The following is a 26,566-nucleotide window of genomic DNA, read 5'->3' as shown; positions in this document are numbered from 1 at the left end:
TCCGTCATTGAGATGCGGACTCCAAAAGACGGGCGAGGGTGAATAAGGGATTACCTTATAATTGTATATACTCATCTGACGCGGCAAGTTTAGATCTTCGGAATCTTGACTGCATATGCGGAGATGTCTCATCCCCCTTGATACATATGTGTCCGCGCAAACAAGGGTACAAGAGTAATCTAGCTATTGATTATTGATAATGCGGAAGCTATCATTTCTTATTTCGTGAAAACAGGGAAGAAAATAACTCCCATTAATTTTGTAAAGTAGATAAATGAAGGTAAGAGGAGTAAAATAGGGATGTATTTTTTAATATTGTCAGTCGTCAAGTTAATTGATGATTCTATTTGACAAAATAGTAATAAATAGTGATAAACCTGTAGTTTTCATAAAATCGACTTCATTAAACATTAACAATATATTAAATTGACAATTTACATCTACGATACGTAAATATTAATGATTCCAGGAAAGAAGAGATACAAGAAAATTTAATTTTTGCAAAAATACAACATATGTTCATGACAGCTCAAAATGCGAAATATGGCTTAACTACAAACATCGACAGATTCTTCGTTTGTATTTATTGAAATATTAAATCAATTCGTGATCAGACAAAGCAAGTTAAAACGAGCTACAGAAAAAGTTTAATATAAATTACATTATCCAGTACATGGCAGAAATAACAGAATGCTGCTTCTCTCCCTTCAATTTTTTTATTTCTCCGCGAGATACAAACTGCGTTATTGCAATATGCAACAAGGGAAATATCAGGAATAAGTCATACGTTATATTATTTATCGAAATAATTCGTAGAAGAATTTATGAGGAAAAGATGAAGGAGGAGAAGAGGAGATAAAAAATAATAATCCACAAATGGACACGTACAATATCGTGATCAAACAAAGCAAGTCAAAACGAACTATAGAAAAAGCATAATAAATCATATTATTCGGTATATGGCAGAAATGACAGAATGCTGCTTTTCTCCCTTCAATATTTCTTATTTCTCCGCAAGATATTACTTGCAATATGCAATAAAGCAAGTATTGAGAATAAGTCATATTATTATAATATAAGTTATATTACTTGTCGAAATAGTTTGTAGGCACATGAGAAAAAGTTCTGATGGAAGAAGAGGAACAGGAGAGAAAGATGAAAAAGAATAATCCGCAGATGGGCGCGCACAATATCTGGGATATGCAACGATTTCCGCTTGACCTGCAAACGATAAACGCGAATGCGCGAGATCCGTTACAGTCGACCGTGAGCTTTGCACCTGTATTTCAATGGTTTTCGGACAGACAATAAAAGTTCGATACTATTCCATGCCATTTTTCATTTCTCTTGTATTCACCGTAATTCACCATAATGAATAATAATATCGCCGTCGGAGCACGTCATACAATTAGTTCAAATTGTTCGTACAATATTAGATCAGAAGACGTTGATGCAATAAAGAGCTAATATTCTCGTAGAACAGAAATTTATCCTCTATTGCGCAGCTTAATCCGAAAGCGCATTCATGGGGTAGCTATATTAAAATGCTCTACTATACTAATATACAAAACGTAGGATAATCGATTTAAATTAGGTGTTTTAAATATTGTCAAGAAAAATATTGTCTAGAATGTTTACATTTTTATTAAAAATTACGCAAAGAGAATGAGAAATAGTATTAACGATAAACAACAGGATAATAAAGATTTATTATTTCGATGAGATGGCTCACGAGCGAAACAAATGTCGAATGTCAGAGTCTGTGATGCGTATTACGCGCAAAATACGTTTAAGCACATAATCCATCTTTTACATACAATTGGCTAAACACTATTCAACGGTACAAGAACCCGCAGACGGACCAATGATTTATGACTCGGCTAGTACGTGGCCTTTAGTTAGAAAAAAGCCCCGTCTTAGAAATATGAATATCTCGCATTTAATAAAATCGTATGGAGATTTTCCTCTGTATAGAAAATAAACATGGGGCAAGTTACGTAAATATAATGCGTATAGAAATGCTCAACTTCCTTCTCTGAAAGATGTGATAAGCTAAGAAACTGAATATAACGGTTGATCTTACTAATGATAACGATAATACCTTGTTAACGGAATAATTTATCTTTGAAATAAATATTTCTCGATTAATAAAATCTCGGCAAAATGTTCTTCAGTTGAGATATGTATTTTTGTAAACATTATTTAAAATTATTATTTAAAAAATATAAAATTTTACTGAGTTTACAGATTTTACTTTAGTTGGTAATTGATTTATGATAAATTGATTTATGATACAGATGTCAATAGATAAATAGATAAATTGATAAATTAATTTATATACAGATATCAATAGATAAAAAGAGCTTTCTTCAAAATAAAGATATATTTCACATTTAGTAAAATTCTATGTAAAGTAAAGCGTTTCTAAGTTAGGAAAGAAACATGTTAAAAGAATATATGTATGTATAGCTATTTTAAATTGGATAATATTAAGATTATTCCAGTATTTAATGTCTGTACTTAATACAATTAAAAATGTAACAGCATTTAGTTTACGTTCGTCATAAATGAATATTTATTTTATATCATGATTGATAACTCAATCGTACACGGTAAACATTGACACATCTCTATGAAATACGTGCGCTCTGAAGCTTTTAAATACTTTTCCGCAATTGCGAGTATTCCATATATCGTAAAAGTCTCGTTAATATATGCAAACGATGCACATAAATCAGCAGATAGCGTACAGAAAAGTTTACGAGCATCGAGTATTTGTAGAAATTTGTTTCTTTGGGAATTAAATGCATTCATCAAACAAACCATAAATTGCCCGTTAATGCAAAAAAATTCAAAAACTATTAAAATATTATAATTACCGAAACTCAATTGACAGTTACTAAACTCTGAATATATCCCTCTGAATATATGAAATTATATACATATATATTTTTTGTATAATTTAAATAACTATTATAAAGATCTTTTTGTTACTTTCAATCCGTAATTCCCAACTTCTTCAGAAAATATTCACATGATTCTATTCGCTGGATCATCCCAACTTTATACATTCGCACCATATCATGTATACACATGAACTTACAAAATTGTGTTAGGAGCTTACTGGATCCATGATTCTTGCTTTCAGACCCAGAATATCTCGATGTTTTACAAATGAAACCGTTTTACTCATGACATCGATCCTAAAGTACCACTGCGATGCGAAGTATAACAAAGAAGCGATAGCAAGACATTAAAGAGCATCTCTCCAAGGGAACTCGACCACGAGATATGCATAAGAAATTTCTCCGCAGAATCTCATGAGGAATCTTCAATATAACCGCGACTCTGAATCGTGGATTTATAATATAGTACGTTTATAACAAATTCCTTCTGTATGCAGATTGTCATCTACGTAATTTGTAGTAGCGACTCTCTGTCTCTTTTCTATTGTGTGATAGAAGGATGCGTATTTTTTCGAGATATCACATGTGTTAAGTCCATTTGTGAACATGATTTTAATACGTTACACGAAATTTATTTTCTAAATATTGAATGGATTTGACTACATGAAATGCCTCCGGCTGTGTTCGCTAATTTAAATCCGATTTAAATCGCATAAATTTTTCGATCATTAAAAGTACATCGTACAATGTATCGATTGTACAATGGACTCGCGTGTTTCTATTATTATTTGGTATTACATCATACGTTGTATACTATTATTATAAGTAAAGGGAAGACATAATTGATAAAATCATTTCTAAATTTAATATGTTGGCTAAAATCATTACGATGGAATGTTAATATCGCAATTATTAATACCTTGCTAACTGGAAATCGATAGTAATCTACCTGATTACTTGGAAAGCAATAATTGAAGCGCACCGGTACATTTCCACGAGTTGAGAAGATAAAGATTTCCTGCGGTCGCGCGAATCGCGAGGTTTCATAGTTCGGAAATTAAATTTTCTGACAGATGACTCGTTCTTGATTTAATTAATCTCTACGTCGAACGTACAATTGCAATTCAGATAAAATAGATTAAATGAAGGTATTTACAGTTGCTTAATTAAAAATCATAATATCGTTCAAACTTATTTGATCAAACCATTATGTTTTGCCTGAAGGTAACGCGAATTGCATTCGGGACATTAATTAATATATCTTTTTATTGCACATTGTTTTTAAACCACACTCGAATACATCACATAATACTTGTCACATAGTGCATATTGCATATTTTATTAATACAAAACTTAACTATACAAAGTACTTATATTCTTTTAATTTGCTCCAATCTGTAGTTTTTATAAAACAAATAAATAAAATAATATTATTATAAGATATAAAATATAAAGCAATCGTTAAGTGTAATCATGACTTAAAATTACATTTTGAAAGAAATAAAATTGACATTGATCGATGTGACTAGAGTACGAAGTTAAATGTTCTGTATCCAACATCAAAATGTTACATAGAAAAGTACACAATCATCGCAAAGAATCCAACAAAAGGCTATTATTTTGTGCACTTTTTGCTTTAAGAGGTGTCAACCAATAAAGACGCAGAAGTTAGTGTTCTTTCGCCGACACTATCAATCATAAGAATCCCAACAACCGACGCTTAGCCATGCTTGTTTAACGCCGTGAAAAAGGTTGCGTTAAAAACGTCAACTTGTAATGTTCTAATTTTTTTGCTTTTTCTTTTCTAATGTTTCGAAATAAAACGTAAATTTTCCATTCGCAAAAGCTTTTTATATCAAAATTTTTTAAATCTCGATTGAGATTAAAAATTGCTTAAATAAAGCAAAATTGTGTGAAATCTGATATGTATAGTAATAAACAAAATCGTTAAAAAATACGCTATTGAGTACACAAGCTGCAATAGGTTGTCGGAAGCAACAAGGTATGTAAATTTAAATTTCTATCGGAGATTGCAAATAATCGTAACAAATATGATTTATACGTCAAAATCCTCTGTATATATGTGTATGTGTGTGTGTGATTTTTGAATTATGAATTTTACAACCTGGTTATTGATAATTGGAAATATGTATGAGATTCAATAGACATCACATCGAGTGCAAATATTAATCTCGTGGTTATCCATAAATGAGATAAAGGTAAATTTTTTCAATATGCCATTATCACAAACTATATAAAATTATAAAGCAGAGTTCAATAAAATAAAAATAATAAAAATAAATATTTCTTATACAAAAAATTGAAACAAAAAATCAAAATTTGTTTTTCCAATCTTATTTATCTCATTAATTGAAGCAATTTTTCTTTTCGAATTTATATGTCTGGTAAAAAATATTATTTTTCTTCTAAATATTTAGTTAGAACTTAATTATTGAAGGTACGAAAAAATAAAAAGTAAAAAATTCAAGTTGCAATCTGTTCATTATTCCTGCTTGTTATAATGAATCTCGTAATGTTCCGCCGTGATTATTGATTCATCGCATAATAATGCCAATAAACTAATACAGGAAGATAATGTCATAATGTTATTACCACGACATCACAAACGCATGTAACTCGAAAGAGCACTGCATTGTGGGCTTTATCACTAATTAACATTACAACATAGTTTCCGCGACATAAAACACGACATCACAAACGCATGTAACTCGAAAGAGCACTGCATTGTGGGCTTTATCACTAATTAACATTACAACATAGTTTCCGCGACATAAAACTGTCAAGAATAATATTAATAACAAAGTTATATATTAAGACGAGCAAATTTTCGAAATTTTCTTTATAATCGTGATTGTCTATTTATGGTGTGCACACGATATAAATGTTAGCACGTACACTACAAGCATTGCAAGTTGAAAAAGTCTTTTTATTCTTTTTAAGAATTTTTTATATGCATTTTTATATCGCTATTAAAAATATCTTAATTAAACACAGAAAGTTATATATATAAAAATATCAATATTTCTATATCCATAATATAAATCTGCTTTGCAAGTTTTCAATAACACAAAATGCTATGACAAAGAGACAAAAGTAGAATTTTTGCATAAAACTTCAGAATTTTCTTTTAAATACACTTATAAAACTAAGGATTTAAGCAAATAATCCTTTTTGATCTTTGATCCAGAGTTTTAAGAAAAATGTTAACTTTACAAAGAGTTTGTCAAAACAGATTGGGAATCACAGCAACGCAGTGCTCCATGACTTTTGACATTCTAATGATTAAAGCTTCGCATGTTCGCATCCACCAGCGAGTTCTCGAGTCCCTTGAGTCTCTTTGACCCAGTCACGTTGATCGCTACGAGGCAAAGGCCGAGAAGAAGGTGTGAGAAGAGAAGGTCATCGCCACCTCCTTCGAGGAAAACTTGACAAAGCGAGTACGCTCCGCAAAGACAAGAATCCTTTCCGAAATTACGTGAAACGACGTACGAAGCAAAAGTGCAATGCGATTAAGGCTAACCTCATTTAGAATCCACTTCAGTTGCATTACTCCCGTAGTGATGGTGTAGAAGACAGAAAAGAGCATCCGAAAGCGTCTGGTCTTAAGACTAAGTCTATGTACAAATCGATAAGCAGAGAGGTGGAAATAAAAATTCTTAATTTTTTTGCTACAAGAAAATGCTCGAAGTATAAAACTTTTTCTTGTGTACTAGAGAATAAATTATATATACAATGAATGAAACATGATATGATAGCAAAGTAAACATTCATCATTCATATGATTATACATTTGTATTTATTATATTATAAAACTTTATATTTATAAAGTTTTATAATATAATAAATAGTTCAAAGAAAAATATATATAGTTTTTCAAAAATTCTCTTTAAAAAAGAAAAAAAATATTAGTAGAGTGTAATCTAAGAATTTAATAATTTTCCAAAACTAGATATTAATATTATTTTTTAACATCTTTTGAATGAAAATAATAACTCCTTTCAACAAGTAAATTAATAAAACTCGTCACATCTTGCTATTAAAATATCAGATATACAATTACTTCATTTGTACTTCTTCATTCAATACTTGTTATTATTAGGAGAAGCAAAAAAGTAAAACTTTAAAGCATCAATCTCTCGCAGATACACACAATTAAAATAAATTATACCAACACCCCCATGTCGTTGAAAGAAACAGATATCTCCGGTATATCGTATAAAAACGGAATGGAAATACGGCTTTCGGTAATCACCGACAGCCTCACTGATGACGATCGTCGGGTGGTCCATAATTTTTCTCTCACCTACGTCCGCGTTCTTGCTCGCTACGTCTTTGCGTCAACGAGATTACGACCGTGCAAGGACCCTCGTTGACATTTTGGATGAAGCCAACCCCAAGGGTTGGCCTCATCAAGTGACGAGGGTGGATTACCGCAAACCCAACGCGTTTGGTTCGTAAGACGCCCGTCACGACGTCGCGGCGGCAGCACTCGCAGCTTTTCAGAGCTTTCCGAGCTGTTACGAGGCGCCCCCTGAGCAGCGCCCGACGCAGACGCTTAGCGAGCTTTAAGCTTGACTCTCGCTTCGTCCTCTATCCTTTTGCTGTGATATAGAGAAACATTTAGAATTCTCTGAACCGCAAATTTGTTAATGCTCGGTCAAAATCTGAGGACCTGTTTAATGCTGTAGAATAATCATGACTTTGAGATGTGTTCGCGTATGCAAATGGGCCACCGCATTCCGGACTCGAGATTCGAGAGATTCAATTTCAGATAAAGATGAAAATGAAATAAAAATCCAGATACATTGGCGCTGCTTCAAACTAGAAATTGTTTCAAGATTTATATCAGACATTATGGAGAAGACTAGAAAAGTAGATAGTCTGAAAGCTATTATAGAAAGTTATTATAGAAAGAAGAATTTCTTAGAATGTGATCATTTATGATTTATATGTTCTACTTCGTACAAAGAATAATACTGACGCCAAAGTTTATCAAGTTGCACTGGACTTTGCCAAACCTTGCCGGTCCGGCAAAATTTAACAAAACTTGATAAAATCTAATAATGTACTGCAAATGTGTTATTGTATTATAAAATAAATACAAACATATGTTTGTTATTGCGAAGAATTTAGAAGCAAGCGAAGAACACACACGAAGAAATCAAATCGCAAAATACGTCGAATAGCAAAATGTATGATATCCAATATCTAACTAATGATAATAGATATACTCATAATAGATATACGTCGATTTAACGTTTTTTCAATTAAAATGTTCGATTTAACAACGATCCGTTTCTGAACCGTGCATTCTCATCGCACCATTAAATGTTTATCACCAGTAAATTTAATTACATGAATCAGAACTTGATATCTAGTATTATATTTCACCTATAAATGCATCATTAATTATACAATTAATCCGCTATATGATACGTCTCATATCTAGCACTGATCACATCTTCAACTCTAAGTAAAGAATAATGTTTCCATCAGGAGCAGGTCCGACGATCTGTGAAATATAGGCGGCATATAAAAATGTAGATGCAAGCCTCTTATTTTCACATTAGATACACATCAGTACATGCTGACGGTTATAACCACTTAGATGCGACACTTAAATAGTCGCATCGCACTAAACATGCAATGAGAATACGATCTATAATGTTTTAAATGCTGCAACACGGGGTACTCGACCATCTTTCGCCCTGACATTCTGGAGTTATCGTTTTATACTTGAGGTTTACTACCACTTCGTTACGAGTGCCTGTCAATGCGGCGGGTAGTAAATTGACTTTACGAGCTTGCGAGAGCAAGAACATTTATTCCGATATCGAGCGAGGATATACAACCAGCTTTGCCATCTACACCTTAACGAAACGATCTGCGAGCACTTCCGATACCTATTTCTTTTCCGAGTTTCGACCTTGTGGTATCAAAATAGATCAAATGTTCTCGTTCTTCAAAGTTATCCAAATTTATATGTAAAATAATGGATCTATCACTTTTACCAGATTAATAGCCAAATAAAATTTACAAGTAATTTTGATTCTCTGTAACGGAATTTATTTAATGGAATTTTATTTAACAAAAGTGTGGCAACAAGTTAACATTCTAATCCTCCTGTAATTATATATCCAATAGAGTAAAAGTCCATCGAAATCTAACCCACCTAAACTTTAAAAATGCATTTTTATAATCCGTGTTAATCCTGAAAAATTAATTTCTGTAGAATTCTTTGTCACGTACTTATCGTATGAATCCGCGGACGCGAAGGAATGTTACTGTTTATTTCTTAGTGGTCCACATGGGGTAACTCAGGGTAACTTCTTTTTCCCCTAGCCGTAACGAGACACCTATGAGATGCAGTTACCTATCACGAGCGAAGCAAATTTAAGGCTACCGTTTGTTATCCCTTTGCACCATTGTCCCAACAACGCAGTCGCACGAGTCTCATAAGCAATGGCTCGAATTATGTTTATATCCGTGCTAACGGATGCCCGTGTTTTACTGAACCGACCCTTTTCTTATCTCCGATTACGGCTTTATTATGAACACCCCAAAGACAAAAGCGTCCTTCTCGTCCTCGTGAACGATAAGTACTCCGAGGGTCTGCAAATCCCTGATGACGTTCTCGAGAGACATGTACAGGGAGGCGCAACGATGTGCTACCGTATTTGGGACACACGTGGCCTCGATTATTCTTGATTACGGTGAACGTGTGACAAACGATGGCGGCAAACTGCGCCTCCATCGTTCGAAAAGTATTATGATCTTTTTGTGCTCCATGCTACTCTCTGAAATACATTACTCTCCGTTACTGCAAATGCTCATACAATCGATCAAGAAAAACAATTCGCCCCTAATTTCCGTTAACATCTTGCCGCAATCCTGATTAATATCATTTGCTGAAATTTGAGAAATCACGAGCTGATAATATTTCAGCCATGGCCCGGTCTAATTGGATCAATTATTTCAATGTAAAAATATAATAATATCTAGTTGCATTATTACTCCGTTTATTCAGCTGCACACGTAACAATAAATATATTAGTAGATCTCATCTCTCACATATTTATTGTTATTTCCTGCTTAATTTTACTCTGAATATTTATCACGCAATTTAGCCTCATCTTGCACAAATTATTTAACTCAAGAAAACTTATTGTGAATAACAGATCAACAATGTGACGGTTAAAAATTGATAAATTGCATTTATAACGTAATACTTCTTATAAATATATAAAATGCGCAATCATAGAAAAACGATCAATCAGATATTACATATAATGTAAACATGAAATAAAAGATGAAACTAACTGCGCGAAAACGTATTTCCATAAAACTCACGTAATCGATAGGTCGATGTTTTGGCAAGTACATAAGAGTTCATCACTTATGCACGCGACATTTTTGGGTCAATGTCGATTGACGGATACCGACTGATCACTACACGTCCTCATCAAGTAAATATTGCCTGAATGTTTCTAAGAGATATCTATATCGCAGACCATCAGGAGAATGATAAACAAACACCAAATTAGAAATAAACGCATATCTTATCGAAATATATAGTCTAAATGTACATGCTTTTTCATTAAGAAATGCAGTTTCTCTTCTAGCAAACATCAGGCGCGATAAATGAGATTCTCAAAAGCTGGAAAAATATTTTTAAATAAAGTTCCTGTTCTCATCTATACGTCCCTTCTTTCTAACGTAGCTATAAACGACCCAGAATTCCCGTCACTTTGTCGCGCCGACCCGCTCGTTAAACGAAGAGAGTCCAACATAAATTTGCTGCCAATGCAAATGACACGGGTGAGCTTTGACAAAGGGGTGTGTTCGTGATTGGTTCTCATGGGCGCGGCGGAACATCAGCGACCGCGTAGAGATTATCTATTCACTCTTTTCTTCTTCCCGATCTCTTGAACCACTTCGTTACTAAACCTCCCGTGGAATTACTGAATCTCTTAGTGTATCGTGAATCCTGCATAAAATGCTCGCTAAAAATCGGGATTCCATTGAAAATCTGAAAGACTTTACCGTGCAAAGTGTACACATGTGCAAGTATGTGTATGTTATACATTCTTATTGTTAGAAAAAGCTTCAATTATTAGCCTTAATGTAATCCCCAAGTGTCTTGCCAAGGAGCATCCTGTAGTTCAATTATCTCATTACAAGTTTTTCAAAAAATATTAATTAAAAGCTTGCAAATTAGAAATATAGGATATTCTAAAATGATTTAGTTTCATACTGACAGTATATAGTACTTCTTTGTTCATCAAATAATCGCATAAGAAGATAATAACAGAGAACTAAATTAAAAAATATAAATTGAAGAAATATTTTGCATGTATCAGATTTATATTATTAAAATGTCAAATAATATAATATTAGCTAAATAACTGTTGCTAAATCAATTTTCAATAATATACATATATTGTATATATTTTTTTATTAAATTGATATGATTGATGATTAATTTTTTATTAACATTGATATATATTTTTCAATAATATACCAATAACATTTATGCAGCTACAAAAGTATGCAATAAATAAGAAATAGATCATGGTTTTTGCTTTAAAACAGATTCACAAAGCTAGAAAATCGATAGTTGCTTCTCTCTCTCTCTCTCGCATAACTATCTGCAATTTACGAAGCGCGAAGTGACAATCTTACGACGCCACGATCGAAAGTTTAGTCGGTTGAGACGAGCGTAACTTGGCGTATCTAGACGTAATTCAATTTCTTCTACCATCATTTTCCATCTCCTCGTTTTCCAGCTAATCAACCGCGAAACCCGCGCAGGTTCGCTTCCAGAAATTCTGTCAATTAGAAGCGAGTTCTTTCGTTGAAAACAAGGAAGTGCAACTAATTCTGCGAAGATCTCTCTCTACCCGGTATGTACAGGAAGAGCCAAATGCAATTAAATGAGTTAAAAGTTCAACCTTTACGCGAAGTCGCCTAGACTTCCACGAGAAAGTAATACCACTCTGTCATCACGTATCCCGCCCATACACGCCCATATACGCACATACAATACACGTACACACATTCACGCTGAATGAAACGAGATGAACGAAACTAATAGCTTTACGATTCGGGGAGCGTGGCTGTAGTTTGCGCCGCAAATAATTCTCCATTTGCGCATTACTATTGTTCCAATAGGAATTACATATGGATTATTAGAAATCCAATAGCAACATAGAATGAAGATTGATTGTATACACTGGAGTAAAATGTACTCTTGAAATGAGAAATGTACATCTACTTCAAAAATTTTAAGAAGTTTTAAAATTGTTTAATCTGAAATATTTTAATTAACTAATTTATTAAAAATGTTCTTGTAGAATATAATATACAATCCAATTTTTCATAGATTATATTTTACATTCCTTGAAAATGTAGAAAATTCTGTGATATAAAGGTAAATATTGGTTTTGATGTAACATTCATATGAAAATAATAAACCCATCCTTTCAGTACATATTTTAATCACCTTCCCTTAATAAAGCTGGACGGACAGCACTGATGGTATTATGTTACAGGAATTATCGCGCAAACACAACTGTGTGGAAACCACAAGAGCACAAAGTAAAGATTGCGTCCACATTTTACTGATAGAAATATATTAAATGTTATAAATAATAAATTAAACGCACAACTCAATTTATAAAACCGAATAATTAAATATTTAACTTACTGGTTGATTAAATCATCAATAGAAATCACATTATTTATAAAATATTCATATTTATAAAATTGAACAATTTTCTTTCATGTAGTTTGCAAAATTCTTTTTAGGAAAAAATCCTAGCTTCAGCACTTATTATTTAAAAGAAATAGTAATTGAACATTATAACACTTTGTATAACGCATTCATTATTATTCTTTCATTGCGCATCTCATTTTTCTGAAGCAATCGCACAAAGCCGACGACGAGTCTGTATTGGCAAACTTAATAAGGTTCACATTTATTCTGAGATTCATCATACCTCCACAATCTGTTCTTTCCACAAGTAACTTCGTCTCTTGACCTTTGACCCTTCTCTAGAAACTGGAACATCTTACTGATATTCTGACGAGGTGCCTAACGACTTTCATTTCACACGAGAATCGAGATGAGGATGACATTAAGATCATAAAAATACTAGGTAAAAAAACTTCCACGAGTTGGTGGTTCAGACTCGTACGGGAATCGTTTTATCGAGTTGGTCCTTAAAATACGAGATCACGTTTTGAAACAGCGAAGCACGAAACTGGGGATAAGCTTTTAACTAAGCGGTATGAAACTTTATGACTACTTTTAAATGGTGACAGACTACATTCAGTTGGAGGGTTTATAACTTACTATACTGACCAATTCACATTAGAGGGATTATCTGAGTCTCCTACAGTTCATAGTTCCGACAATTTTTAATATGCTGTAAAGCATTATGCAGAAAGAATATATATTAAAACATTATAATTAAAATTATATTATATATAATAAAAATTACTGTATGTATATACGTATGCACACAGTAATTTTTCTAAAATTATCATTTTTAAATAATAAATGAAAACAATATTTGGCAAAATCCAAAGAAACAAAAAGGCAAAAATAAAAACCGTACTACTAATCCGCAAAAGCAATTGCGAAACGATCCAAACTGCCAATAAATCAAAATGAGACAAATCTTGGATTAGAACTGCGTTAGAAAAGATTATTTTTAAATCAAATTAATTTAGATATATTTGAATAATACGTATCGTATACGTAAACTTGTTTTATTCTTAAATCAATTTTGATTTTAATATTTTTATCGCAATTATTATCTATGCAATTTTACGATTGCGAATTCAATAAAAATTAAATACACAGAAATATTAATTAAATTTTAATATTTACAATAAACACTTTTTATTTTAATTATTAGATTTTCTGATATTTTATATTCAACATCGTTACGAAGATTGACAAAATTCTTAATATTTGGAAGTAACTTTTGCAAGAATTATGAATACTTAAGTTATTATTTGTTGTAAAAATGATAATTCAAAAGCTGGAATTAGTAAAGCTTCAACATCTCTAAGCAGAGAAACATTAGCTTAAATATCATGACAAAGCAATGCTTGAAAGAGAAGCATTTGATTATTGTAGTTTTATCTGTGTCAGAATTTCATCAACGTGCTTCTTGCTGCCTCCGACAGCATATTGCAATAAAGTGCTGTTAGCAAGACATTATCCCTAAATCCACAAGTCTCGCACATATTCCTCTTTACATCCGGGTGCACCAAAGCTTTCTCAAACCTCGAAATAAATTATGTAGGATAAGCAAAATTATGAAAAACATATTATTTATAAACTAAAATCTAAACAACTAGAAATATTGTAGAAAGCATAATGTTATTTGCTCAAAAAACACAATTAAATTTAAGATTTTTAAAAGATCATACACATTTTTAAGCCACATATTTGAAGTTAACCTATCAAACAACTACCTACATATATACACGTGCGCGCACATGTGTGCGCGTGTGTTTGTGTGTAAGCGTAGGTGTGTAGGTCCCACGATTCTCATTACTACATAAATCTTGAGCCAGTACCCGAGGGATATTAGCGGAAGGGAAAGACACAAGGGACAAAGAAAGTTTTGCAAAGGAGAAAGAGAGACGAAAGCGTGCAAATAAAACGGTTTACCTCGGTATCTGCAAGGCGATTTCGTCAAGTGAGTCGCTGGGCTGCAAGGGGGCTCGCTCGAAGAGTCTGCTTGGACCCCGATGTACCCGGTTGCAACACTGCATGGATCCAGCCGTTGGTTGGGACTGGTCCGTGTGATTGGTCCCAAGTTGACCGCCTTGGCTGCCCCTGCCGCGTTTCTGCCGCTTTTTGCGTACCTCCTCCGCCTGACGGCGCAGATTGTGCAGCCGGAAGAAGTACATCGACATGTCTGCGCTCAGTACGCGAGTGCTCGCGATCAAACAGCTGTTCGTTTGTATGGTTTCATGAAGTATTTTAAACAAAATATTGCAATGAGTAATGCGCATGTTACCGTTGTTTAGCGCTTTCATTAAATTAAACGTTTATTACTGGGCATTATAACAGTTGGCTACATAAAGGGAGTACTGATCACATAAATGTTAAAACACTCCTATTTAAAAATCTTGACCTTTCTATTTCCTCACACTTGGAAGAAAGTTTTGAAGTAAGGGGATTTGCGCAAGTGATTCTTATAATTTATATCCATATAAGGCGATTCTCATTAATGGAACCTGTGCGTCCAATGAAGCAGGATTCCAAAATGAATAAGAAATTTTCCAATTAGACCAAGCCGAATATTACATAAAAAAATAAAACAGTAAGATGAGGCATTCTCTTCCAAAGTAGTTAAAAATTTAAGGAAGCGTAGATTACATTTTTACGTCAGTGCTTAGACACTAATAACAGAACATCTGGTACATTTCATAATACTGCTTCAGTGAAATAACACGGTTGCGTTGATGAAAACTCATTCGCATGGACGTAAATTCCAAGAATCGTCTACTTGAATTTCTCTCTGCTTCTATTATCACAGTAATTCGGAGGTCAACGTAGTTGTTGCGGATTATAACAAGTCCTAATCCTTCAATTCTTGAAAATTCCGCAAATTTTATATAGGTAATACCTAGAAATCCTTTACATGGATAAAAATATTAAAAATATATAATATTAAAGATGTATAAGAGATAATATTTTCAGTAAAAAAAAACAAATATTCTTAAATAAATACATGATAGAGATTTGTTTAAAATACTTCATAAAATTGAAATTCAAATAGAACGTTAATGATTTTTAAAAAGTATGATAAATTATATACGCATTAGAACAATCACTTGCAAGAATGTTCAAGCAGAAATATAAGATAATATTATCGAAATAAATATATCTTTAAATATGCAAACAAATACTATATCCTTTTAAGAATATTCCTTATTGCATTATTATTAGACTACCATCGTTTTATTGCATAAGACTATCAAAAACTATTTTGTTATAATATAAATATTAATTATATTTAATATTATATTATTATCAAATATCATATTATTGTAGTATATATTGTACAGTACAAACATACAATTAAAGGTACACAATATAAAATATTCATGCAAATATGTACAAAAATATAGTACTGATTGATATTGTTCAGAAATATATTTCATATTTCAGATACATAAAGATGATTAGCACAAGTTTTTGTATTTAACAATGTACGATATTCATCTTGCAGTTTAAACACTTGAATTCAAAATATTTAACAGTTTACATGCGCTTTTTAATCCAACATTTCAAATTTGATGATTTATTCATTAATGCCTATGTTTATTTGAAATAATTGATAACCTACTCTATCGTGAGTTCACATCAAAATACAAGTTCACACACATATTTATGACATGCAAGTACGGAAAGTTTAACAATGTGCGACAACATGCAGAAACCAATATGTTTTTATTCGACATTGCAACTATCCATTGATCAAAATCCTGCTCGAAATTCGTGCTGAATATGTTTTAGATATCGCTTATGTAGCATTGCATAATTTTAATAAATTCTAAATTAATAAAAATTAAAATATAATATTAATAAATAATAAAACTGTTATATACAAGAAAACTAATTTGTCACTTTTGCATGTAAAGTATAAAGTATTGATATAAATACTTAAGAATAGACAATTTTTTATTTTTGCTATCTGAAAACTCCACCAACAATTGAGGATTTCTCAGATAGCAAAATAAATACGATACATAGTTTACTTCTCTTTTTGTTATTGCAATTATTGTATAACATGTCAAGTAATAATATAATGTGATAAAATCTTAACAGAACTTAATGAAAGTTTGATTATAGCTTATTTTAGCAACTATGCAAAGAATTTAACCAACAGCCTCGAGCCAAGTTTAACTATTGATTTTAGGATACTCTATTTAGCAAGGAGTTGCACAGCCAATTGGTCCAATCACGATGAGCAAATTCAATTAGATGACATTTTCACGTGAAGGGAATCTCACGTGGACTGTTGTTTGGATCGCAAGTTCTATTAGAGGAACGTGACAATCAACATTGAGAACTTCCAATCTTCCGGCTATCCCCTTTAGTTTGTGTTTGGAGTCTTAGAAAATAAAAGTAGAATTATTGTTGCTGATGTGGTTTATTCTCAAGAATTTCTAAAAATTTTAGTATATAGAATTCTCTAAAACAATATACTTTTAAAAATTCTCTAGAAAAATATACAAGTCTATTTATATATTTTTATGATAAATATATATTTTATGATCAGAAACTATCGTAACATATCACGTTACTTGGAAATCCTTTGTATCAGTATATACGCAAGATGTGATTAAATTTAACGCGAAGTGTAAAGTTCTAACCATTTTTAAATTGTTTCCTCGATATTACATCTTTACGCTTAAGTGAATTTTTAAGTCTGAAAGCTCCTCAATTGCTGTCGTGGTGAAAGTTGCGTAAGCCGGAGCGGCTTCGCATGAGCAGAAAAGAGATAGGTATCCGAGGCCTGTGTTCATCACGTCGTAAAGTAAAAAAAAGAAAAAAGGAAGATGGAGAGAAAGAGGAAGAATGACGAAATAACCCTACCGCCTGATAGTATCGTAAATTTACGTCTGCAGATACGTTCATCTTGACCCAGACGAGAGTGAATGTTGCGTAGATATCCGTTCTGCGCAGCAACAGCTGTTTTACGAGCATCGGTTTTTCACGCCTTTCTCAATGGTGATCCGCAGCCATTTACGCTCGAGCCGAAATTTAAAATTGCAATCACAAATCAGGCTACCACGATAAATAAATCGCAAACTGCGATCGATTCCTCACTGAAAAAGTTTGTGTTGAAAGAAGATTCCACCGCGATGTCATAAAATATGAACATCGAGCATCCTTAATAAAGAAAAAGATACGCCAGAAACTGCTTCACCAAATTAATTATCAATGCCAGAACTTAAAATAGATCCTGCATTATTTATTCTTGAACAACAAACAGTACACGACCAAGTACTTTTGCAAATATTTTTGGTTTATTTTTGTTTTATCTCAATTATCAACCAATTTATTATCAATCAATTATCAACTATCAATTATCAACAAATCAATTATCAACAATCAATTATCAACAAATAGCGTAAACCAATCAGTAAAAAGAGAAGACAATAATGAAACTGTCTTAAGCAGTATTAGAAACAGGTTGTGATTTGGGTCAATCTCCAGCTGACACATTGAAGCCCAATCGATATTTCCCGTTTGTGTGACACAAAAATTCCTTATGTTGATCACCACGATTAAAGCGAGAGTATCTATTCACCGTACGTGTTTCCGTCGTTCACATCCAGTAGAATGACTCTATCAGGCCGAGACCTGAATTGATAAAGGCCGAAAGTCCAGGAAACTACTAACGAGCCAATAAGATCCGGATCTATCGGCCATTTATATGCACAGCTACAGCAAGCAGTGAAGCGCAAATTCTAGATTGGATTAAATCATTTCTATTTGCACCAACATGGTCACGCTATGCGTACATGTGACCCCGTTCTCGGAAGCAACCATGGCACATGATTGCGCGCGAGGGATGCCGATAGCCGGAGATTTACACATAAAGATGGCGGGCCAATCTCTTCTACTCCACTTTTTCCCGATTTTATGTATTTATCGAGGCTGCTCGCGAAACGTTTCAAGCGATAGGCATTACGTGCATACCAAAACAACTGAGATGTGAATGTTGCTCAGTGTTCAGCACGAAGAGGCAACTCGACGTAAACAGAACATGCTGCTGCACTTCGACGCTGATCAGAAGAGATATATTTCACTTAAGGTGTAAATATTTAAACGGCAAAACTTGCCACAGTAGTTTCTCGCCTTGGATAAATAAACGATAATGTTCTTCAGCATTTGTACAGTCACGGAGATAAACGCGACAATCGGAATGAATAATCGGAGAATATAATTATATCCAAGCGAAAAAAAAACTTCATCGAGAAAACATATTGATCAGAAAATTAAAATAAACATCCCTGTGTCATCGAACTTTGAATTAAAAACCTCTTTTTTAATACTTGCTGTTGTGATATAAAATGCTTCAGGTTGGCGACATTTCTCTTTAATATTACGGATCTTTGAATTTTATTTATACATCTAAGATACACATTGTACAAAATATGCATATATATTCTGTTTTGAGATGAATTAATAATAGTTCTGTACCATTTTACATAATAATTAGTGACTTACTAAATTAATAACATTAACAAATATTTTCCCACAAGCAAGTATATTCTAGCTTTGCATGTCATGGAAATGAATAAATATACATATAATTAATATCCTTCAATTATATTTCTGAATAATTAATACCTTTGAAAACAATCAACAATACATGTATGTGTGTTTATAAATAATTAAATCTGACTTTATATATTGATAATTGAGTACTATAAAAATAGATTCCTAACTAATCATTGCATCTAATGCACAAAAATATTGTCCGACCATCTGACACTTTGCCAGTCTTGCGCAATTTAAGAATTTGTCAATTAAATGAAGTTGCTGGCGATTCAAAGAGATATGTATTATTGAGTACTATAGTCTAAGAGAAAAATAATAACACCTGACCGACTTGCCAAAATCAGTGAATAATAATAATTTACAAAAAATATTAAATAATGATTTTTTATTTAGTAATAAATATAGTCGTATAACATTATATTTATAAAAAAACTTTATAAAAAACAAAAAGTTTTGCTGCACAAGAGAAAGAGAAGATACTTGCGCGGATTGAGAAATAAGATCCTTCTTTTAAAATATTAGGTTGTTCATTAAGTTCTGCGGTTTTCTCGATAGATAGCGTTTGTCCATTGAAAAAGATAGCATGCATCGCCTGAACCGCGGATTGCCGCATACTCCGTGACAGGTTAGACAACGCTTGACATTTCGCCAGAGTCTTTGTTGTGTTTTGACGTGTTGTGTGTACGCGCTATTCATTGAAAATGGAGGATCAAAAGGTGCATTTTCGGCACATTTTGCTATTTTTCTTCCGCAAAGGAGTAAAAGCGACGGACGCGCAACGTGAGATATGTGGCGTGTACGGGGACTCGGCCATAAGCGCTGACACTTGCCAGCGTTGGTTTGCGCGCTTTCGTTCCGGAGATGTGAACGTCTCCGATGCTGCTCGCTCCGATCGTCCATCCACCACTGACGACGACCAAATCGTGGCCGCAATCAAAGCAGACCGACACCTGACGACGCGGGAGATCGCGGAGCGCTTCGACATCGCCCATACAACGGTTGCGCAGCGATTAAAACGGCTTGGGATGTCGAAAAAAGCAGATGTTTGGGTCCCTCACGAGCTCACCGAAAAGAACATTTTGGACCGCGTCATGATCTGTGAATCCCTGTTGAAATGAAACTCGCTGGAGGCCTTTCTCAAACGGGTGGTCACGGGAGATGAAAAATGGGTGGTATATAACAACATTCGACGCAAGCGGTCATGGTGCGGTCCGGGTGAGTCGTCACAATCGGTTGCCAAAGCGGATTTGCATCCGAAGAAAGTGATGCTGAGTGTGTGTTGGGATTGGCGAGGCGTCCTGTACTTCGAGCTGCTTCCGCGCGGTCAGACCATCGACGCCGAGAAGTATTGCGCTCAGTTAGAAAAATTGAAGCAGGCAGTGGCGAAGAAGCGGCCGGAATTGGCGAACAGGAAGGGCGTTGTCTTCCACTACGACAACGCCAAACCACACACTGCTTTGGTGACCAAGAAGAAGTTGAAGTGCTTTGGCTGGGAAGTCATGCAGCACCCAACGTACTCCCCAGACCTTGCGCCGTCGGATTACCATCTGTTCCGGTCACTCCAAAACAATCTCGACGGGCAGCGCTTTAATTCAGTGGACGATATTCAAACGTACTTGGAGGACTTTTTCGCGCAGAAGTCGCGCGACTTCTACAAACGCGGCATTATGTCCCTTCCAGAACGTTGGCAGAAGGTGGTCGATCAAGATGGACAATACATTCTAGATTGAATAAATGTGTAAGTACAATAGATTTATGTTTTAATTTAGGGCAAAAAAACCGCAGAACTTAATGAACAACCTAATAAATGCTTTCAGCGAATTAATTTTAACGTGTTAGATTTCTTTTTATTTATTTATATTAATGTAATTTCAATAGTATAATTAAAAGAAACATAGTGATGTTGATGTCTTTCTCTTGTGACTAGCTTACGCTTCGTGTTGGCTTGAAAAGTTCAACATTATTAAAATTGTTTGGCTTTCAATCTTTCATTTTATAAGAAAAAGAATTCGTGAGAGAATGTACGATCAGATTCACTTCTACTCTTACATAATTAAAGCACGACAGGCGGTAGGCACCGAGTAAACCTCCCCTTACAAGCGCCAAACATGGCCGTCCGTCGACAATCACCATATAGTCCTGTCCAGTATTATGCAAGTTTAATTAAATTGCCTACGGACATAGGTCATTTCCTTGCTAGAGTAGTGAACGAATAACCGACCTAAATATGATGAGAAAATTGAATGAAATGATAGTAAACGTAAATGCAATTTATTTTTATCAAAAAATTGTTTCCTTGATAAATTGTAATTATGTGTATGAATTACTTTTTTCAAACACACACACACATCACACATACTTTTTTCTACATTAATACACACATAATATATGAACGCGACACGAATGTACTACAAATTATTTGTTGAAACTATGAAATTTTTCTAACTTTCAACTTGCTCCAAAATTTGTTTTTTGCATATTCTCCATAATAAATTGAAGATTAAGTGTCAACATTTTATATGATTGTTCAGTACGTGAGATAACACTTGCTGATGAACAGTGTCTATCATGTCTGAGTTTTGCAATGGAAGCTGTTTCAGGAAACATGGTTAATGTTCGCTTAGCTAGGTCTATTCCAGAATTTATCGAGCCGCTCTCCGGAGAACACTGACCAAGATACGGCAAGTGTCGGGAGACCTCTCTCGCATTTCTGCCTCTGCAATGCTCTTATAGATGACCCAGCGGGTATCACGTTGCATCATAAGCTACGCCATTTCCGGAATCGCTTGAAACGAAATAAATGTCAACGACATCATTCGGAATTTTCGCATGCGAATAACGCATTAATTATTGCAAACGATTAATTGAAACTACGTAAGTACGGGATATGACATCGAAACGGTAATAAGTTTGACAAATTATATAAGAAAAATACTGCTGTTGCAAAAAATAAAACCAATTATTTTAAAACGTATGATCGCTTACGTGTATATATGATTGCAAATGTAGATTAAATTACTATTAAGAAAAAATTATCTATAAACAATAAATTTTGAAGTATTTACTATGTTTAATAATATTCAATCATGAAAGATATTAATTTAGTATTATTTAGAAAAGCAAATTAATTAGGGGAATGTAATGTAAACAGTAAAGTACCATAAAATGTCACATTTTGTCATATGATTTATGTTTCTGTCAGATTTTCTCTCTTCTCTTATTTTTACAATTTTGCGCAATCCACGCTGAATTCCTCACGTAAATCTCGAAAGAGAGACAAATAATCGAAAATTGCTAGTAACGTTGACCGCAAATAAATCCTCTGAAATTAACTCAAAGCTGTTTTCGATGACTCTTGGTGCACTTGTTCATTTTGATCGAGACTATATATACGTATGCACACTTGATTATCCATATAAAAAATAACTGTTATCATTATACAACAGCAGATATAAAATGGCAAATATACAGGGTGTCCCGGGTTTTAACCGACAAACTGCGGGAGCATATTCTACTAGTGGAAATAAGAAAAAATTCTTATATCGAGTTTGCTTAGAAATGCTTTATTACAAAGTTATAAACCAATATTGAAAAGAAATATAAGATAAGTAACAACGGAACATAGTGTAGAATTTGGAAGGTCGAAGATGTTTACGTTATGTGTATTCACATGTATTCATGTTCACTATGTTGAAACGATTCAGTATGATTGTTACTTTCAGAACAGTAGCTGTTAGATTTCAATCGTCGTGTGAACTAGCAATTACTATCAGAATGCCAAAAGTGTTTTCAAATGAGGAATACACTGATATTCATTTCGTGTACGGATTTTGTGACGGAAATGCACGAGCTGCCGTACGAGAGTATCAACGTAGATTTCCTAATAGGAGAGTACCAGATAGTTCTGTGTTTAGTAATACCCATTTGCAATTACGTAATTTGGGTTCATTTCGACCTATGAATGAATATGATGATGTTCGTTCAGCTTTAAGACACCGACGACGCTCGGAAAGAATCTTAAATCTTTTTGATAATACTCCTACACAAAGTGTTCGACGTGCTTCAGCTCAACTGCAGATATCACGAAACACTATTTGGAGAACATTGCGTGCTGATGACAGATTCGCATATCATTACACACCTGTACAAGAATTACTTCCAATCGATTATCAGAAACGAGTCGAATTTTGTAACTGGTATGTGAATGCAGTAGAAAGGGACAATCTTTTCTCATCAATGATATTATGGACAGATGAAGCGACCTTTACAAGACGAGGCATATTCAATTCTCATAATAGCCATGTATGGGCTCATAATAATCCACATACTACCAGACAAAGAAACTTCAACACGAATTTCGATGTAATGTTTGGATGGGTATGCTTCATGACCGGCTTATTGGTCCGTTCTTTTTACCTGACCGATTGAATGGAGAATCTTTTCGAAGATTCCTATCAAACGATTTACCAATTTTTATGGAAAATGTGCCACTGCAGTTTCGCCAAAACAGTTAGATACAGTTAGACGGTTGTCCATCGCACTATGCTAGACAAGTTAGAAACTGGTTAGATGAACATTACGCTCATAGGTGGATTGGTCGAGGAGGACCGGTTTTCTGGCCTCCAAGATCGCCCGATTTAACGCCTCTTGATTTTTATTTATGGGGAACTTTAAAAAATAAAGTTTACAGTACAGAAGTAATCTCGCTTGAAGATTTAAAGCAACGAATTACTAATTCAGTTACTGAGATGCAACAAAATTTTCAGGAATGTCGTACTGTAACAAATTCTGTACTACGTCGATGTCTAGCTTGTATCGATGTGCAAGGACAACATTTTGAAATGCGTCACTAAATCATTGCGTACATAATTTTTATTTTTGTGAAAAAATCCGTTGTTACTTATCTGATATTTCTTTTCAATATTGGTTTATAACTTTGTAATAAAGCATTTCTAAGCAAACTCGATATAAGAATTTTTTCTTATTTCCACTAGTAGAATATGCTCCCGCAGTTTGTCGGTTAAAACCCGGGACACCCTGTATATATTGTATATAAATTCATAGTTGAAGCAAATATAGATCACAGTTGATATAGATACATAAAAGACATTTTAGTGAAGAAGCTGGAGAGAGAATGAAATATTTTTCGTAAACGTGCTACATTCGTATCTCAGCTGTCACCGCAAAAACGAAAATGCAATACACAAGAGTGCATTTCATGAAAGCTGCTGAACAGATCGATGCGCTCTTCTCGTCATGATTTCAATAGAAAATTTCTTCTCAGAGCAACCTTTCCAGCTTTACACTTGCACATACGCGGCATACTTTTTCAATAGTCAATTTCAAGAAAAGAGTTTAAAAACATTGAGCACTGGCGAATTTTATGATTAATTTAAAACTTTATCCATATCGGATTATATTATTTGAAGCTCTCAGGATCATAATATTGGGTCATTAAGTATGAAACTTTACAAATAGAACATAAACTTTTGCATTTTTTGGCACATGGACATGATTTATTTTCAATCGAAGTATGCGCCCATATTATCTACACACTTCTGCCATTTTAGTGGTAGTTGGTCTATGCCTCTACTATAGAAGACAGGAGTACGGAAATCGATGAAGTCGCGGAAGGCTGTTTCGACTGCCTGTTGAGAATTGAAGAATTTTCCCACCAAGAAGTTGTCCAAATTCCGGAAGAAGTGATAGTCGGTAGGTGATAGATCTAGTGAATATGGTGGATGACGGAGAGTTTCCAATTCCAACTCCTGTAGCTTTGCCACGGTCAGTCGTGCAGTGTGCGGTCGAGCATTATCATGCAACAGGATTGGCATTGACCGATTGACCAATTTCGGTTGTTTAATAGCAAGTTGTTGCATCATTTCGTCCAGTTGCTTGCAATATACTTCAGCCGTTATCGATGTATCAGGTTTCATAAAGTTGTAGTAGATAACCCCTGACCTGGACCACCAAACAATCACCATAAGCTTCTTCTGTGTAATGTTGGGTTTCGCGTGATGTCTCGGTGGTTCATCAGCGTTCAACCACTGATGTGAGCGTTTACGATTGTCGTAGAGTATCCACTTTTCATCGCAGGTCACAATTCGATTCAAAAAGATTCATTTTTGTGACGGGAAAGCAAAGAAAGGGAAGCCTCTAGACGTTGCGCCTGCTGCACATCGGTCAATTCGTGCGGGACCCATTTGTCCAATTTCTTTATCTTACCAATTGCAGCTAAATGAACCAATATGGTGGGTATGGAAACATTGAATATCGATGCCAATTCACGTGTACTTTGAGATGGATCGGACTCTACTACGGTTCTTAAGTGATCATTATCCACCTTCGTCTTTGGTCTTCCACGTGGCTCATTAGCGAGGCTAAAATCTCCATCTCTGAAGTTTTTGAACCAATTGCCCACCATTGCTTTAGTAGTTGAACCTTCACCAAATACAGCGTTGATATTACGAGCTGTCTCCGACACTGTGGTTCCACGGCGGAACTCATATTCATAAATCACACGAATTTTGGACTTTTCCATAGTTCTATAAAAAAGAATCCACCAATAAAACTAATGAAGATATTTGAACAAACAAATATGACATTTGAAGAGCGAACATACATCTATCACACTAACCTAACCTGATACTGACGTCTGGCGTCAAATTTGAGATAACAAATGTTAAAGATGGCGCTTTTACATTTGTAAAGTTTCATACTTAATGACCCAATATATCAACATTTCGAAAGCTGTTCGTATAAGATATCACACTGTTATTATAATAAATTTCAATGCTATACTATTTAATACCTTTAAAAAAATCGGATTTTTCTTCTTATGAATGTCATAAAACATTATTATTTTTAAATATTATTATTATGCTTTATGAGCTTAAAATTTGAATAAGACAGTAGCATTTTGAAATGTTATAATCTATATACTATGAATTTTAATGTCAGAAATAAATCTGTATAAAAATATTTTCAGATAAATATAAATTCAATATCCTACATAGCTGTAGGCTTAATTAAAGCCTACATGTAACAATTATTAAAAACGTGATTTAATTTACAAAATGCGATAAATTTTTACACGTAACTGCAAATTTTTCCATTAACGGATTCTCGTGAACTGTGAATCCAAAAACAAATTAATTTAAATCGCGTAAATTTCTAGACAGTAATAGAATTCACGGAAGATGCTGCTTAAATTCAGATTAATAATAAAACAAATTTGTACAAAATAACAATTGCTTGTATTTCTCGTAAGGTCGAGATGTTTTTGGATCACACATTTCATTTCCATAACAGAATTGTA

General features: G+C 33.8%; 1 protein-coding gene across 18 annotated transcripts in view; it reads right to left on the bottom strand.

The window, feature by feature from the left end:
* Positions 1 to 26,566, bottom strand: part of LOC105287946 (potassium channel subfamily T member 2) — a 161,017-nt gene that overhangs the window by 73,124 nt on the left and 61,327 nt on the right. For 2 of the 18 annotated variants that reach the window (XM_026975562.1, XM_026975572.1), the window contains exon 1: positions 14,614 to 15,591. The exons of 14 other annotated variants lie outside the window; for them this stretch is intronic. In XM_026975562.1, coding sequence (XP_026831363.1) covers positions 14,614 to 14,984 — 371 coding nt within the window. In that variant the 5' untranslated portion in view covers positions 14,985 to 15,591. Of the gene's footprint in view, positions 1 to 14,613; positions 15,593 to 26,566 lie in introns of those variants that run through there. 2 more of the 18 variants (XM_026975566.1, XM_026975571.1) reach the window with 2 other exon arrangements.

The sequence above is a fragment of the Ooceraea biroi genome, chromosome 2 (genome assembly GCF_003672135.1).
Source record: "Ooceraea biroi isolate clonal line C1 chromosome 2, Obir_v5.4, whole genome shotgun sequence".
NCBI classification, from domain to species: Eukaryota; Metazoa; Arthropoda; class Insecta; order Hymenoptera; family Formicidae; genus Ooceraea; species Ooceraea biroi.
Note: the sequence above shows the minus strand (reverse complement) of the source record. Positions and strands in the feature narration are given on the sequence as shown.